Source organism: Oncorhynchus kisutch, linkage group LG8 (assembly GCF_002021735.2).
Source record: "Oncorhynchus kisutch isolate 150728-3 linkage group LG8, Okis_V2, whole genome shotgun sequence".
In the NCBI taxonomy this organism is placed as follows: domain Eukaryota; kingdom Metazoa; phylum Chordata; class Actinopteri; order Salmoniformes; family Salmonidae; genus Oncorhynchus; species Oncorhynchus kisutch.
In genome coordinates, this window is record NC_034181.2 from 39,936,776 (window position 1) to 39,954,039 (window position 17,264).

General features: G+C 42.8%; 1 protein-coding gene and 1 long non-coding RNA gene across 7 annotated transcripts in view; both read right to left on the reverse strand.

The window, feature by feature from the left end:
* Window positions 1-899: 899 nt before the first annotated feature.
* Window positions 900-3,128, reverse strand: LOC109895066 (uncharacterized). Of its 2 annotated transcripts, XR_004210820.1 has the most exons (5): window positions 2,888-3,128; window positions 2,750-2,815; window positions 2,323-2,495; window positions 2,019-2,081; window positions 900-1,940 (listed from the first exon to the last, which is right to left on the reverse strand). It is a non-coding gene; the product is annotated as an uncharacterized LOC109895066 (long non-coding RNA). The 2 variants fall into 2 exon arrangements; XR_002255935.2 differs by lacking the exon at window positions 2,323-2,495 and having other exon boundaries at window positions 2,888-3,126.
* Window positions 3,129-6,705: 3,577 nt separating this feature from the next.
* LOC109895679 (protein prune homolog 2) overlaps window positions 6,706-17,264 on the reverse strand; it is a 49,445-nt gene continuing 38,886 nt past the window's right edge. For 3 of the 5 annotated variants that reach the window (XM_031830336.1, XM_020489574.2, XM_031830337.1), the window contains 7 exons: window positions 16,797-16,976; window positions 15,978-16,077; window positions 15,734-15,865; window positions 14,659-14,745; window positions 9,675-9,773; window positions 8,460-8,501; window positions 6,710-7,124 (listed from right to left, as the gene is read on the reverse strand). In XM_031830336.1, coding sequence (XP_031686196.1) covers window positions 7,094-7,124; window positions 8,460-8,501; window positions 9,675-9,773; window positions 14,659-14,745; window positions 15,734-15,865; window positions 15,978-16,077; window positions 16,797-16,976 — 671 coding nt within the window. In that variant the 3' untranslated portion in view covers window positions 6,710-7,093. Of the gene's footprint in view, window positions 7,125-8,459; window positions 8,502-9,674; window positions 9,774-14,658; window positions 14,746-15,733; window positions 15,866-15,977; window positions 16,078-16,796; window positions 16,977-17,264 lie in introns of all 5 variants that reach the window. The other 2 variants (XM_020489575.2, XM_020488532.2) reach the window with 2 other exon arrangements.

A 17,264-nucleotide genomic window follows, 5' to 3' on the forward strand; every position in this document is an offset into this window, starting at 1 on the left:
ACAAATTATAGCTAGGTCACTAACATTAGTTAGTTGGCTAACTTTGGCTATGGGTTAAGGTTAGAGTTAAGTAACCATCGGTCTATGTAACCATACCAAACATAACATCAAACTAATGTAGAGGTCCGGAATTATATTTACTGTTACGTCTAGTCTATGAGACCAGGCTATTTATTTAGGCTACCCATTAGCATTTGCACTGGGGAGCTGCGTGTTACCACAGTCAAAGTTAGCGTTTTGGTCTTACTTTAAGGTTAGCAGTGTGGTTAGGTTTAAAATCACAATTTAAGAAGATCAATTGTAGATATAGGCGGGATTTACGACTTTATGGCTTGGGTAACTAGTGACGACCTGTACGTAGTAGCTAACTGACCTCGTACCCACCCCAAGGCTCTCATCCAATGACTGCTCTCATCCATTACGTAGCCTCCGCCTCTTTACCTCTATGCAACTCAACAAGTGCTTGGTCTCAAAGGTCGACAATGTTATTGAGGCACAGTATGACGAAGGCGTATAATACATCAGAATTTAAGTTGAAATGATTTTATGTCCAGGATTTCTCCTACTTGGAGAGGACTCTGTTACCATCAGTTTACAAAAAAAAAAAAAAACGTATTCAGGACAATAGGATTACCAATCTCACGTCCATTTTCTACATCAATTATTCACTGAGTAATAAACTACAAGGTCCTACACATATAGATGACGCTGTAAAACGAATGAATGCACCTAATCCCCTGAATGAAATTGTGTAGACCAGGGGTAGGCAACCCAGTTCCTGGAGAGCTGCAGGGTATGCCTGATTTTGCTTCAACCGACCTGGAAGACCAGGTGTGTTGAATTTAGTCACTGAACTGATCAATTAGCTCAGGTGGTCAATTCAATGATTGACTAAACTCAACACACCTGGTCTTGGTCCATTAAAGCAAAATCCTGCAGTCCCTGTGGCTCTCCAGGAACAGGGTTTCCTATCACTGGCATAGGCCTATTTCTATTTACACAAATTCTTTGTGTTGTACTTTTTCTTTTTGCCAATGGGAGTTTTCTTATATAACATCGGTGACGCTGAGCATATTTCCAAGGCAACAGTCTGTCGGGCTGTCAGAAATGTCTCTTGCGCTGAAACATTCACTGTACACTTTTGTGGTGTCCAAGTCACAGACCCACAAGACTCAAAGAATTCCACATAATTGCAGATATCAGTCAAAGCAACAATTAATTTAGTATAAAGCTTTGAGTACCCCTGCCAGCCTTATTTGCTGACCCCTTACCCTGAGCCCAGCCCACAGCATCTTTAGAACTTGGCTCACTGCAGGACACGAGCCAGGGTAGAGATGACCATTGGGATGCTCAAGGCCCGGTTCCAGTGCCTTTATAGGCTCAGGGCCACCCCAGAATGAGCATTTGACATTATTGTGGAATGTGTGATTCTCCACAACATTGCCACAATTGGAGCAGAACAATGTCATACTCAACCAGTGAATGAGCCTGACCACCCTGCTGATGCACGAGATGGAAGAGACAACATGCTACCATTTCTGATTGACCCATCACCTCCGCAGTGTCAAAGACAATATGCCTTTCTTATTATGAAGTATTCTTTTTTTCCTGCCAGTACAAATGCAGTAGTTCATATTTTTGATGTTGTTCATATAAGTAAAGTCATCCACCTGTGGGTACCTCACCCACCTTTAATGTCCCAGCAGTTCTATTTTTAGCATCTGCAGCCTTGTGGTCAATTTCTAAATGACATTTTTCAATTTGTTTCTTTAAGTACACCTTTTTCACAGGGAGATATAGGAAAACAAATGCCATTGAATTTCACAGTGCCAGGTCTACTTAGTATCATTGTAAGTCATGGGCCAAAGCTGAACATCTTAGGTAAGTTGTGCTGTCGAGGTAGATGGACCCTCTTCCTCACTGTAATTTCCAGCATTGCTCTGTTAGAGAAAAAGGTGCACGTTTTTATTATGGTACAACACTATCATCAACTGTTAAATGTTATTTAAGGTGTGAACCTCAATAGGCCTCTCTGTATCTTCCCTCTCTGTGGCCGCTGACAAGCTGTCTTCATCATCCTCCTGTAATGAAAAATAACAATTTGTGTTCTACTCTAACCCATTATGAAAAATCTGTGGACTATTAAGAGTACTTACAACTGCATGGAGGTCTGTTATGACAGAAGGCTCCAGACAGATTACACCATCAGTAACTGATGAAGATTAGAACTTTACCCAGAAAAGTGCCCCACCTAATTTGAATTTTGTTTTTACAACAGTGTGCAGGCCACGTCACAATTCTTCAAATATATGACTGAGTCACCTTAAAATAGATTGTGATGTCTGAAGGACAACTAAGAATCTGAAAAAGTTGGGTCAGATGAGCTTCCTCCCGAGATGCCTTCAGCAATATGGCCCCCAGTGGGCGACCTCTCTTCAGCCTCTGAGTGGTGGACCCCCCACCTGTTTTTCAGCCCTCTGCCTTTTTCCTATTGGCTATCAATGGAGGTCAAATTTAAACATGTCCAGTAAACACAAATTTGGATACTTGTATGTATAAAGGCATTTAGGTGTTACTTTCAAATAGACAATATTAAATACTGGCAGCATTGGGATTGTTGAAAAAGTAACTTCTTGGTTTAGAAAATTTCACTAACTACTTAAATATCACATGTTGAATGTAGCCACTGAATGCTGTTTAATTAGGTAAGCTAGGCTAAACATCACAATTGCTTGTAATTAAATTATACCTTCTGTTGAAGTATATTTTAATCTTCAGTTGCTGCCAAGTACATTTTGTGCCTGTTGGGTTGCACCTGCGTAAATAAACACACACACTCAAAATTTGTGTATAACACTTCAGAAAACATATTTTCAGTTATACTCACACATTGACTAGGTCAGCAATTTCCTGCAATTCCAGCTCACATTATTTTGCTGCTAGTACTGTATTGCTTTTTTCTTAAATATATACTCATATTCTGCATACTCTCATTAATATTTCTAACGCCACTGGGGCGAAGTAAGAGGTTTGAGCCCTTTTTTTATTCTGTTGCCATGAAGAATCATGCTATCTGCGTTCCATTGATGAGGACGTTTTATCTCCTCATCCACACGCTTTACTCAGGATTAATTTAACTCAGAGTTGATTGAACTAATTGTTATCACCTGTTCTGAAACCCGAAAACTCTGAGTTTGACAGCTCAGAGTTAGTCATCCCAGAGTTAAGGTTTCAACTCAGAGTTTGTTAAACCTGCTTTCTGAAACAGGGCTCAGGTGAAAGCTATGATCTCTTAATGATGTCACTTGTTAAATCCACTTCAATCTGTGTCGATGAAGGGGAGGAGACCGGTTAAGGAAGGATTTTTAAGCCTTGAGTCAACTGTCATGGATTGTGTATCGTTCAGAGAGTGAATGGGCAACAACACAAAATATTTAAGTGCCTTCGAACGGGGTATGGTAGTAGGTGCCAGGCGCACCGGTTTGTGTCAAGAACTCTAATGCTTCTGGGTTTTTCACGCTCAACAGTTTTCTGTATGTGAACACCAAGTTATTTTAGAAGAAATACTGAATCATACAAGGGTGCCAATCTATTTGACCGCAACTGTCATTTCTAATTTGTGTAATCGTAAAAAATAAAGTATATTATATTTGACAAATTGCTTCATTGTTGAATATGTTGTGAAATACTTTGTGCACAACTAGTTAACAGAACTTGCAACCATACCTTTAGACGTAGTTAGGTACTGTATGTGTTTAGTTCACAGCAGAACAAAATAAAGATTATCCCTTTAAACACGTTTTGACAGTGAATTTAGAAATTAATATGAACAAAAGAAATACACTTAAACTTGATTGGTTCATCTTCCCCAGGCCTCCTGCATCAATTTACATAATTTGTATCCTTTTGGGTCGCTGCAGTTCAGTGTTATGGCTCTCTTATGCCCACTCAGAGAGCAGTAAGAAAACTCAAAACCAGTCACCTAAGGAGATATGGGATAAAAGGCAGGAATTCACTTGGTCATGGATAAATATTGCACAATTCTTGTTAGCAGAGACCTTGAAGAGTAGGTGGGAGTGGTAGTAAAGTAAAATGTTTAAAGGCTAAAAAGCAATAATTTTGTAAAAATGTCTTCAACCAGGCAGTTATATGTTAATATAAGTATTATTTTAAATTTATTATTATTATTTTGGTGACATGTGATTGCATTGTTGACAGCACACAACAATGCATCATAAATGCCACTTGGGATCTATTAATTGATATTCAGACAAAAGATCGCCAATAAAGTAATGCCTATAATGGTTATTTAAAAAAATGATTTTGTCATAATATTGTGTCAAAAGGTAGTCGGAACATGGATCATTTGAAATTTTAGAAAACTATTTTGGGTTATGTTGTACTACACACCGCCTGGAAACATTCATTTCAATGTATTTAAATATTCATGTTTGGACAAACAATTACCATAATTTGTTCAACTTTGACACCCCATCCCCATTTAGCAAGAGTTACAAAAGCCATTGAAGCAGACCTAAACTAATTCATGCACTATTGTTGAAATGAGTAAAAATGCTATGCAAATTGTCATTATAACATGCCATTGCTGGTATGACCCTCTTGACTTTTTTATTTTACCCCTTTTTCTCCCCAATTTAGTGGTATCCAATTGTTTAGTAGCTACTATCTTGTCTCATCGCTACAACTCCTGTACGGGCTCGGGAGAGACGAAGGTTGAAAGTCATGCGTCCTCCGATACACAACCCAACCAAGCCGCACTGCTTCTTAACACAGCGCCATCCAACCCGGAAGTCAGCAGCACCAATGTGTCAGTGGAAACACCGTGCACCTGGCAACCTTGGTTAGCGCGCACTGCGCCCGGCCGCCACAGGAGACGCTGGTGCGCGATGAGAGAAGGATTTGGTGGCACAGCTGGCGCTGCAGTACAGCTCCCTTAACCACTGCGCCACCCGGGAGGCCCTCCTCTTGACTTTTCAACCGCCTGGTAGAGCTCTGTAATTTCCAAAATATTGTAAATTCTTGAGTTGTTAGTAATAGGAATTTAAATGAAACATATTTTTCAAGAAGAGACAGTTAAAGGGTTATGATGATTGGCCTGCCTATAACTAATTTGTGTACATCTTCATGACTACAAATGTAAATTAGGAAGTGCTCAAGTGTTCTTTCTCTATTTTTCCATAGTTCTTTGGCACTCAGCGGGACTGGGATTATAAACTCAGGCAGAATAGTGGCATGCCACATTTACAGCTTAAACCACAATGACATCCCAGAATATCAACTTGGAGAACTGATGTCGTTTGACACTCACACTGAATAAAGACATGTTAATTAAGGTAACTTCACTGGATAGCCTGCAATAGTGATATTAAAAACCACCCGGTAAAAATCGTCATTACATTGCCCCTTCTTAGATGGCATTGAGGAGACTGAGGAGACTCTCAAAGTTGCTGCTCAGTGCGATGCTGGTATCCATTGGTAACCACATTCCGCAGGACGACAGTGACTGCATCGCCACCCTGCAAGGAGACATGATGGACATCGAACATGCCAAGGTCCTGTCAATTACACGCAGCTTCCTCAACAGCATGCAGTTCCCGGACAAACACCACTGTACCTGGAGCTGACCAGGGGTACCTGGAGATCCCCGTAAATCTTGAGGAGGAGCACTTCCCTTTGGACTTCTCGCTGGTCGTCCAACACAAGGTGAACTTCGAGAGACTGTTCGCCCCCCAAAACATGTACTGCGTCCACGTCGACAAGAAGGCCAAAGCGTCCGCTCTTGCTTCTGTCATAGCTATCACGTCCTGCTTTGACACAGTTTCTTTGGCCAGCCATCCGTTAAAGTGTGGTGTACCCAAACTGGAGTTGAGTCCACGCTGACATCCATTGTACTGGTGATCTGTACAGGGATAGCCCACACTGGAAGTATTTATTCAACCTCTGTGGCCAGGACTTCCCCATCAAGACCAACCAGGAGATTGTGCACAGCCTGCAGGCACTGGCTAGGGGAAACATCATGCTGTCAGAGTCCATGGCTAGAGGTAAGAAGGTCTGCTGGAAGAGGTTGCAGCAGGTTGTTGAAAAAAAAAAAATTCAAGGAACAGAGCAGGACAAAGACACAGACACGGACCCCATTGCTATCAGATCTCTGGAGGAGTATCTTAGACTGGCAGAAATACACAAAAGAAAATCATTTGTATCCTCTGAAATGTGATACAAAGTTAGAATGAGATAAAGAAGGATACGACAGTGATGTCATGAATCTCAAGTCATCAGGAAGTACATCTGCATTGGGAACCAAATCAAAACTTTTATGGTGCCATCTCTGTCTTATCCTTCTTAATGTCATCCTAGATATGTTTTCTTTTGGATAAATAACCCAGGAGGTTCTATCAAACTTTTACATTTCCTGGTGATTTCCTGTCTTACCTTCATATTCTGATCGTTTATTTAACAAGGAAAGTAATTCACAATGTGATTTGTAAATAGGGTGTTGGTATTGATAGTTTTCTTAAATATATTTCATTGACAGATGATAGTTAAGAAACTTGCTGCTTGGCGTCACCCTGAGAGAGTTTGTCAAATTAAAGTTGTATCGTTGCTGCAGCAAAATCATTTAGAAAAATAAAATGTTTTTTTTGCCCCCAACTGTATGTCATTAGAAATAACTTAGTGATTGACAGATTGACAGGTTTTAAACAATTTATTACATTTCGAAAGCATGTTTCTTTAAATGAAATCCAATTTCTTTCAAAAACTCTCAATCCCCATTACTTCCCAAAATATATGTCAGTTCCCCTTTTAAATACTCATGCTTACTCGCTGCCAAAAGTTACAGTTTATGCGTTATATGTTGTGTTGAACACTGCCTGCGAAGAAATCATAACTTGGGGACCTTCTGGGTTCTTGCCTCTGTGCCTCTTTCTTGTGGGGACAGACTAATAAGGAATCATACATGGTAGAATAGCCCCTTCTCGTCACCACAGGTGTGTGAAGGCAGGACAATGTGATCTACTCTAAACCGCAGGGTCATACGTCAAGGGCCAAACGGATAGCAGGCACCAAGGAATAATCAAACACCGGAATTCACTCTCTTATCCACTCTGTGAGAAAGAGAGAGAGGGGGGGGGGGGAGAGAGAGTATCTTCATTAGACTAGGCGGCAGGTAGCCTAGCGGTTAACTGTAGTGTGCCAGTAACCAAGAGGTTACCGAGAGGTTACCCGAGCCGACTAAGGTTAAACATCTGTTGATGTGCCCTTGAGCAAGGCACTTTACCATAATTGCTCCTGTAAGTCGCTCTGGATAAGAGTGTCTGGTAAATGACTATAGTATGGGCATAGTGTTTTGTGAAAGTGTGAGAATGTTACTCTATGAAGAAAGATTTAGAAATGTCAAGAGGGATATGTCGTCATTGGTTATAAGAGGGAGCTTCAAGGGGATCCGTGTGAGAGAGTCAGAGACTATGCCTTCAAGGAATTCCTCACATGCAAATGATTTAGCTTGTAGCTTGTTCCTTGTTCCAGTTGAGCCTTTAGTGTTAGATAACATTGACATTAGGGCTCAAGTCTCGTGAGCTGGCTGAGGGGATACTATATTAGTGCTCTAACCTTAGATGGAAAAAGGCTTAGACCTAAATACATTTACTGTTAATGTATGATACATACAACAGAAATTCTTCGTCCTGTATTGATCAGTGTCAAAGGTTAAGGGTTAAGGGTTAATGGTTAGTAAAGGATGAGAAACACACCAAGGGGTAAAGCGCACTGTCAGTACGCATGCAGCTAGTTCAGCTCATCCTGGGCTATAAGGGGTTTTAAGAGGGTTAGGAAGGGAACAGAGAATGCAAAAAAAATACAGTTGTGCCCGCTGAAAAGTTTTTTGGCACCTGTGCCGGGATGAAGGCGAGTTCCTTGTGGCAGCAAGTACAATTGCATGTTTGTCGAGTAAGTTTGATAAAAGTTGCATTAAATTAATTCATCTTAAAACATTGTTGAGTATTTATTGAATTCACATTGGGATATTAAAACCTAACATGTTCCCACACTTAGAAAACAGTTACCCACGTGTTCTCACACTTAGAAAGCAGTTACCCACGCTTTGCGACAACACTGTGCTGCGACCTAACTTTTCAACGCACCGAACTGTAGGCAGGGGTCTACGGTCAGCTGGGGTGGATTATGGGTGAAGGAGTCCAGAAGAGGTCAAACAAGTTGATCATCAAATAGAGGAAAAAAATACCTCATGCAGAGATCAGAAACAACCAATCACAGGACAGGACACATTCTTACATATCACACAGACTGTGGGTGAGGTCATCGGATTAAATCAGCCTGGGCGTAGGGGGGAGGGGTGTTAGTGCCAGGAGGTAGGGCCAGTCTGAAAATACACGGGGGGGGTAAGGGAACTCAACCAACACAGGCAGACCTTTTGAGTTTACCTCATACATGCAAATGTCTGTATACCCCTCTCCTCTTCGTACCTTAGATGGGAGTAGAGAAAGGCAGGAGGGGTACAGTTAGTGAGTGGACACAACAGAGGATTCATCCTCCCTCCCAACCAATCACTATGGCTCGGTTTCCCTCAACTCAGCACAGGAACATCCACAGGGTTATTATGTCTCAGCTCTATTCTGTCTTTCACATGTCTCCAATGACACAGTGTCCAGGTGACAGAGGATACAGCAGGTCTCCTTTGACTCTCTACACGTCAATGAGAAATCATCCAAAGGCCTTTGTAGTCTACACATGCATTCTTGTTGCTCTCAGCCAATCATTTCCTTCCATCGGTCTGACTATTTTTAATGAAGCTTTATTTAACCATTTGAGTGTAAAGGGATGCTTCCTCAGAGTCAGATGAACTGATGGATACCATTTGTATGTCTCTGCTTCCAGCATGAAGGAAGTTAGAGGTAGCTTTGTGAGCCAGTACTAACTAGTGTTAGCGCAATGACTGGAGGTCTATGGTATATACTAGTTAGCAACTTCCTTCAAACTGGGCACAGAAGTATAAAAGTGGTATCCACCAGTCCATATGACTCTGGGAAATTAGATAATGTGCTTCATTGCCAAAATACTGAAATATTCCTTTAAGGACAAATTCTTAGTTACAATGACAACATGGCAAGTTGATCTAAAACAGGGATAAGCAAATTGGAAGACGATGTCATGCTGGATTTAGTTATTTTCCTTTAAAATCAGCATCTGTCCCCTGGCATGGGCCGGAGTTGGCTATCCATGATCTGGAATGAATGTCCCCTCAGTCTATCCCCCTCAATAACAGCCAGTAGTGCAACATTTTACAGTCATTTTATGGTTCCCCCCAAAAAGGCCCACACCACACTATTATGCTCCTCATACCACCTTTTAACAGAGACAATGTTTTGTACCTGTGTGGATCTAAACATTGTCACTTTTTTAAATGTTATATTACAGAAAGTCAGTGTGATCTTATGCACATGCAATGTGTCAAGTGCTGTAAAGTTTAACCCCCAAATTGGCTACTTTGTAAGATACTTTTTACAGAAATCTAGTCGTCTGATCATACCGTTTCCAAAACTAAAGTGGTGGAACTCCATTCCACTCTCGTTCCATGTGTGTGTGTGTGTGAGTTGTTACTTTATCTTCATGCTCACAATATCTTCACACTCACTCACTTGATAATGCTCTCAGGGATGTGCACATACTCCATTGGAATTAGCTGTCGTAGCTCCGCCAGGCTGTTCACATACTTTATCTTACTGCTGAACTTAGAACTGCAGAGAGAGACAGAGAGAGACAGAGCGAGACAGAGAGAGAAGTTGTGAGAAAGGTGGAGAGGTGGCAGAGAATGGGGGGGGGGGGGGGGGGGGGGGGGGGGGGGCAAAAACAAAGGCATGATAGAACACTTAACTTAAAGCTGACAGGTTGATCAAATGCATTATTACTTGTTATACAGTGCATTTGGAAAGTATTCAGACCCCTTGACTTCCACATGTTGTTACGTTACAGCCTTATTCTAAAATGGATTCAATGTTTTTTTCTTCTCATCAATCTACACAAAATGACAAAGCGAAAACAGTTTTTTAGACAAAAAACAGAATACTTTATTTACAAGAATTCAGACCCTTTGCTATGGGGACTCGAAATTGAGCTCAGGTGCATCCTGTTTCCAAATGACCACCCTTGAGAGGTTTCTACAGCTTGATTGGAGATCTGGGGAAGGGTACCAAAACATTTCTGCAGCATTGAAGGTCCCCAAGAACACAGTGGCCTATATCATTCTTAAATGGAAGAAGTTTGGAACCACCAAGACTCTTCCTAGAGCTGGCCGCCCGGCCAAACTAAGCAATCGTTGGCAGAAGGGCCTTGGTCAGGGAGGTGACCAAGAACCCAATGGTCACTCTGACAGGGCTCCAGAGTTCCTCTGTGGAGATGGGAGAACCTTCCATAAGGACAAACATCTCTGCAGCACTCCACCAATCAGGGCTTTATGGAAAAGTGGCCAGACAAATCAAATCTTATTAGTTACATGCGCCAAATACAACAGGTACCTTACAACAATACCTTACAGTGAAATGCTTACTTATGAACCCCCCACCAACAATGCAGTTTCAAAAATACGGACAAGAATAAGAGATAAAAGTAACAAGTAATTAAAGACTAGCAGTAAAACAACAATAGAAAGACTACATACAGGGGGGAACCGGTACAGAGTCAATGTGCGGGGGGGGGGGGGGGGGGCACCAGTTAGTTGAGGTAGTATGTACATGTAGGTAGAATTATTGAAGTGACTATGCATAGATGACAACAACAGAGAGTGGCAGTGGTGTAAAGAGGGGGAGGGGGGGGCAATGAAAATAGTCTGGGTAGCCATTTGATTAGATGTTCAGGAGTCTCATGGCTTGGGAGTAGAAGCTGTTTAGAAGCCGCTTGGACCTAGACTTGGCTCTCCGGTACCGCTTGCAGTGCGGTAGCAGAGAGAACAGTCTATGACTATGGTGGCTGGAGTCTTTGACAATTTTTAGGGGCTTCCTCTGACACCACCTGGTATAGAGGTCCTGGATGGCAGGAAGCTTGGCCCCAGTGTTATACTGGGCTGTTCGCACTACCCTCTGTAGTGCCTTGCGGTCGGAGGCCGAGCAGTTCCCATACCAAGCAGTGATGCAACCAGTCAGGATGCTCTCGATGGTGCAGCTGTAGAACCTTTTGAGGATCTGAGGACCAATGCCAAATATTTTCAGTTTCCTGAGGGGGAATAGGTTTTGTCATGCGCTCTTCACGACTGTCTAGGTGTGCTTGGACCATGTTAGTTTGTTGGTGATGTGGACACCAAGGAACTTGAAGCTCTCAACTTGCTCCACTGCAGCCCCGTCAATGAGAATGTGGGCGTGCTCGGTACTCTTTTTCATGTAGTCCACAATTATCTCCTTTGTCTTGATCACATTGAGGGAGAGGTTGTTGTCCTGGCACCACACGACCAGGTCTCTGACCTCCTCCCTATAGGCTGTCACGTCGTTGTCGGTGATCAGGCCTACCACTGTTGTGTCGTCTGCAAACTTAATGATGGTGTTGGAGTCATGCCTGGCCGTGCAGTCATGAGTGAAAAGGGAGTACAGGTCGGGACTGACCATGCACCCCTGAGGGGCCCCTGTGTTGAGGATCAGCGTGGCAAATGTGTTGTTACCTACCCTTACCACCTAGGTGCAGCCCGTCAGGAAGTCCAGGATCCAGTTGCAGAAGGAGGTGTTTAGTCCCAGAGTCCTTATTGATGAGCATTGAGGGCACTATGGTGTTTAACGCTGAGCTGTAGACAATGAATAGCATTCTCACATAGGTGTTACTTTTGTCCAGGTGGGAAAGGGCAGAGTGGAGTGCAATAGAGATTGCATCATCTGTGGATCTGTTGGGGTGGTATGCAAATTGGAGCTGGTCTAGTGTTTCTGGGATAATGGTGTTGATATGAGCCATGACCAGCCTTTCAAAGCACTTCATGGTTACAGATGTGAATGCTACGGGTCAGTAGTCATTTAGGCAGGTTACTTTAGTGTTCTTGGGCACAGGCACTATGGTGGTCTGCTTAAAACATGTTGGTATTACAGACTCGGACAGAGAGAGGTTGTAAATGTCAGTGAAGACACTTGCCAGTTGGTCAGCGCATGCTCGCAGTACCTGTCCTGGTAATCCGTATGTCCCTGCGGCCTTGTGAATGTTGACCTGTTTAATTAAAGGTCTTACTCACATCGGCTGCGGAGAGCGTGATCACACAGTCGTCCGGAACAGCTGGTGCTCTCATGCATGTTTCAGTGCAATTAGCCTCTAAGCGAGCATAGAAGCAGTTTAGCCTGTCTGGTAGGCTTGTATCACTAGGCAGCTCTCAGCTGTGCTTCCCTTTGTAGTCTGTAATGGTTTGCAAGCCCGGCCACATCTGACAAGTGTCAGAGCCGGTGTAGTATGATTCGATCTTAGTCCTGTATTGACGCTTTGCCTGTTTGATGATTCATCACAGGGCATAACGGGATTTTTTATAAGCTTCCAGGTTAGAATCTCACTCCTTGAAAGCGGCAGCTCTAGCCTTTAGCTCAGTGCGAATGCTGCCTGTAATCCATGGCTTCTGGTTGGGGTATGTACATACAGTCACTGTGGGGACGACGTCAACAATGCACTTATTGATGAAGCCAATGACTGATGTGGTGTACTCCTCAATGCCATCAGAGGAATTCCGGAACATATTCCAGTCTGTGCTAGCAAAACAGTCCTGTAGCTTAGCATCTGCTTCATTTGACCACTTTTTTATTGATCTAGTCACTGGTGCTTCCTGCTTTAATTTTTGCTTGTAAACAGGAATCAGTAGGATAGAATTATGGTCAGATTTGCCAAATGTTTGGCGAGGGAGAGCTTTGTATGTGTTTCTGTGTGGAGTATATTTGGTCCAAAGTTTTTTCCCTCTGGTTGCACATTTAACATCCTGATAGAAATTTGGAAAATTTGATAAGTTTCCCTGCATTAAAGTCCCCGGCTACTAGGAGCGCCACCTCTGGGTGAGTGTTTTCTTGTTTGCTTATGGCGGAATACAGCTCATTCAATGCTGTCTTAGTGCCAGCCTCTGACTGTGGTGGTATGTAAACAGCTACAAAAAATACAGATGAAAACTCTAGGTAGTGTGGTCTACAGCTTATCATGAGATACTCTACCTCAGGCGAGCAATAGCTTGAGACTTCCTTAGATATCGTGCACCAGCTGTTATTTACAAAAATACATAGTCCGCTGCCCCCTTGTCTTACCAGGAGCCTCTGTCCTATCCTGCCGGTATAGCGTGTAACCAGCCAGCTGTACGTTGATAGTGTCGTCATTCAGCCACGACTCCTTGAAGCATAAGATGTTACTGTTTTTAATGTCCCGTTGGTAGTTTAACCTTCCGCATAGCTCATTGATTTTATTCTCCAAAGATTACACGTTTGCTAGTAGAATGGAGGGAAGTGGGGGTGTATTTGATCGCCTACGAATTCTCAGAAGGCAACCCACCCTTTGGCCCCTTTTTCTCCGCCTCCTCTTCACGCAAATTGCATGGATCTGGGTCTGTTCCCCAGAAAGTAGTATATCGTTCGCGTCGGGCTTCTCAGACTCGTTAAAGGAAAAAAGGATACTGCCAGTCTGGTGAGTAATCGCAGTCCTGATGTCTAGAAGTTATTTTTGGTCATAAGAGACGGTAGAGGCAACATTATGTACAAAATCAGTTAAAAAAAGCTAGTTACAAACAACGCAAATAAACAAACAAAGAAATCACAATAGTTTGGGGACACGTAAAACGTCTGCTTTCCACCTCTAATATAAGCCATCTAATATAAGCCACTCCTCAGTAAAAGGCACATGACAGCCTGCTTGGAGTTTGCCAAAAGGCACCTAAAGGACTCTCTGACTATGAGAAACAAGATTCTCTGGTCTGATGAAACCAAGATAGAACTCTTTGGCCTGAATGCCATGCATAACGTCTGGAGAAAACCTGGCACCATCCCTACAGTGAAGCATGGTGGTGGCAGCATCATGCTGTGGGGATGTTTTTCAGCGGCAGGGACTGGGAGACTAGTCAGGATCGAGGGAAAGATGAACGGAGCAAAGTACAGAGAAATCCTTAGGTGATCAAATACTTATGTCATGCAAAAAAATGCAAATTAATTACTTACAAATCATACAATGTGATTTTCTGGATTATGATAAAAATTACAATTATGATAAAAATTACAGACCTCTACATGCTTTGTAAGTAGGAAAACCTGCAAAATCGGCAGTGTATCAAATACTTGTTCTCCCCACTGTATAATACCACACCCGGTCTCAGGGATGGTTAACTCTGGGAATTCCTTCGGTCTCTACAGAGTTATGTAAATCAGCTTTCATTTTTTTGCACTGTATTTGTGGAACAATCTTCAAAATGCTCTTAAATTAGATGTCTGTGCCTCTATGGCCATTCAGATTCCTAATTGAGGACCTTATTACTGATGAATGTGTTTTGTTTCTGTTTGCATTTCATATTCGATGTTTTGTATTTTGCTAAATTTCCATAAATTCAGGGCTTTTCTGTAAAAGAGACATTTGTCTTAGTATGACTCCCTGGTCAAATAAAAGACAAATAAATGTGTGAGAAAGCATGGGTATCTCCACCTTATGAAGGGTCTGATGATTCCCAACACTGTTCGGATAAACCAAGACGGATGGACAATGATAAAGGATTTCAGATTCTTCCTGAGCCTGACAAGAGACATGAAAACAAAAGAAAACAAGAGTTAGTGAGAATTGAAGCAATGAGTCTCTATGTACTGTATGCATGTGTGTGTGTGTGTGTGTGTATTTTTGGTTTTACTATCCTTTTGGGGACCAGAAGTCCTCACAAGGATAGTAAAACATGGATACATTTTGCCAATCCCCACAAGGAAAAAAGGCTATTTTTCGGTGTTAGGTTTAGGGTTAGAATTCTGGATTCGGGTTAGGTTTCGGGGATTTACCCAAAATCCAGAAACTCCTTAGTGATTCCATACAATGAAACAACTGTTGCGGCTTTGGTGGCTAGATGGCGGCGACCATCTGAAGCTTAATTTGTCAAAATTCTTCTTCTGAATTCTCAAATAAATACGGTTCGACGACATCGGCACGCCAGTAGTTTTCTTCATCGCAAGTATTTCATCGTCAGACATACAGTATTTGTAAGTTGTTGCTTACTTTGTATAACTAATGTGTAATGCTGTCTTCACTTGTCCTCCGAATAAAACGTGCATCTGCGCACACGCACAGTTGTTACCCATCTCCACTGCTGTGGCAGTTGGCTACATAAAATAATTATATCAAATAATCGCAAATGTTTTAGGTGGAAAAGTACACATTTCCTAACTCCAAACTGATAGTACTTTCACCAAAAATAGCTCTTTCGGACGTAAATTTTCAGTTAAACAATGAATTTGTCCAAACTTCCCAGATTTCTGAATCATGGATGCACTGGCAACCGGAGCATAGTGAGGCCTGCATCCAGCAACGTCACAAGTCACGTGACCCGTATTTGCAGCTGTTTCAGAACAGCACTACAGGGACAGGAAGTGGGAGAGGGCTAACGCAGCAGTAGTTTCAATGTATGGAATTACTTGGGAGTTTCTGGATTTTAGGTAAACTTCTTTAAGGTTAGGATTAGGGAAAATAGGACTTTGGTCCCAAGAAGGATAGTGTGTGTGTGTGTGTGACTTGTTACCTCCTGTCAATCATATGGTAGCACTTCTTCATCCAACCTATTCCAGGCATCCTCCTGCGGGGTGTGGCTCCATTCAGATACACAATCATGTAGTCTTCAGCAACCATGAGCTCCAGAGTGCTGATCACATACCTGAACACACACAATACTGTTGAGTGAGTTTTGATACATGATGATACAATACATGCATGATACATGCTATGCTTATGGATCTACTGACTTGATCACAATCAATAGCACTTACAGGAAGAGGTTCTCCATGACGTAATGATAATCATCACAGTTACTGTCCGGTAGGAAGCACGCTGCAAACACGATGATGGCATTCAGGTCACCATAGTAACCTGAGGAGAAGGAGGAGACGGGGGGCTCATCAAGAGGTGTCTACTGAATAATCACAGGAGATTCAATGCAAAGGTGTGTCTGTGTGTCAGGGTTGGGGTCAATTCAAATTGAAGTCACTCAATTCAGGAAGTGATTTGAATAAAAAATGCAAACATTCAAAAACTTAATAGCTTTGGGAAATTGGGAAATCATTGAAAATGGATGCCATTTAAAAATTTCACTCCCCAGTTTTCCCCAATTGGTAGTTACAGTCTTGTCTCATCGCTGCAACTCCCGTACGGACTCGGGAGAGGTGAAGGTCGAGAGCCGTGCGTCCTCCGAATCACAACCCAACCAAGCCGCACTGCTTCTTGACACAATGCCCATTTAACCCGGAAGCCAGATGCACCAATGTGTCGGAGGAAACACCGTACACCTGGCTACAGTGTCAGCGTGCACTGCACCCGGCCCGCCACAGGAGTCGCTAGTGCATGATGGGACAAGGACATCCCTGCCGACCAAACCCTCCCCTAACCCGGACGACACTGGGCCAATTGTGGGTCTCCCGGTCACGGCCGACTGTGACAGAGCCTGGACCCAGGATCTCTAGTGGCACAGCCTTAGACCACTGCGCCACTAGGGAGGCCATGGATGCAATTTTCAATGGCATTTCTGTTTATTTCCTCAATTGACTGACTTCAATACGACTTGGAGTGAGTGTGTGTGTGTGTGTGTGTACCTCCATGAGAGATGACTCTTTGGTAAGACTCAATACACTTCATGTCGATGCGGTGCTCCTGCTCCCCGATGACGACTGTCCTCCACAGTTTGGCGTCCTGTCGCTCCTCCTCTGCACTGTATTCTGGGATAGCCTCGCTAGGCTCCCTGTCTGCTTCCTGATTGGACCCCTGGGGGTCACCTGTTGGTGAAATCATTCTATAGCTAATGGCCTAACTCGCACACATCATGATGAAGCATAAGAATACAGCTAGAAGAGTCCTCATAAAAACAAAATGCAAACACACCTTGCTTGACATGTATGGGTGAGTGTATGTGAGTCTTTCTCTATTGTTTTGTTTTTATTTACAAACAAATGACTGAAAGTGTCTTTTCACATATTGAATTATGTCCAACACATTTTCTTGAACACGTTTTGATTCCTCCTTTGAGTAGAGCCCGTGGTTGTTGAAGTCTCTCTGTCTGTATC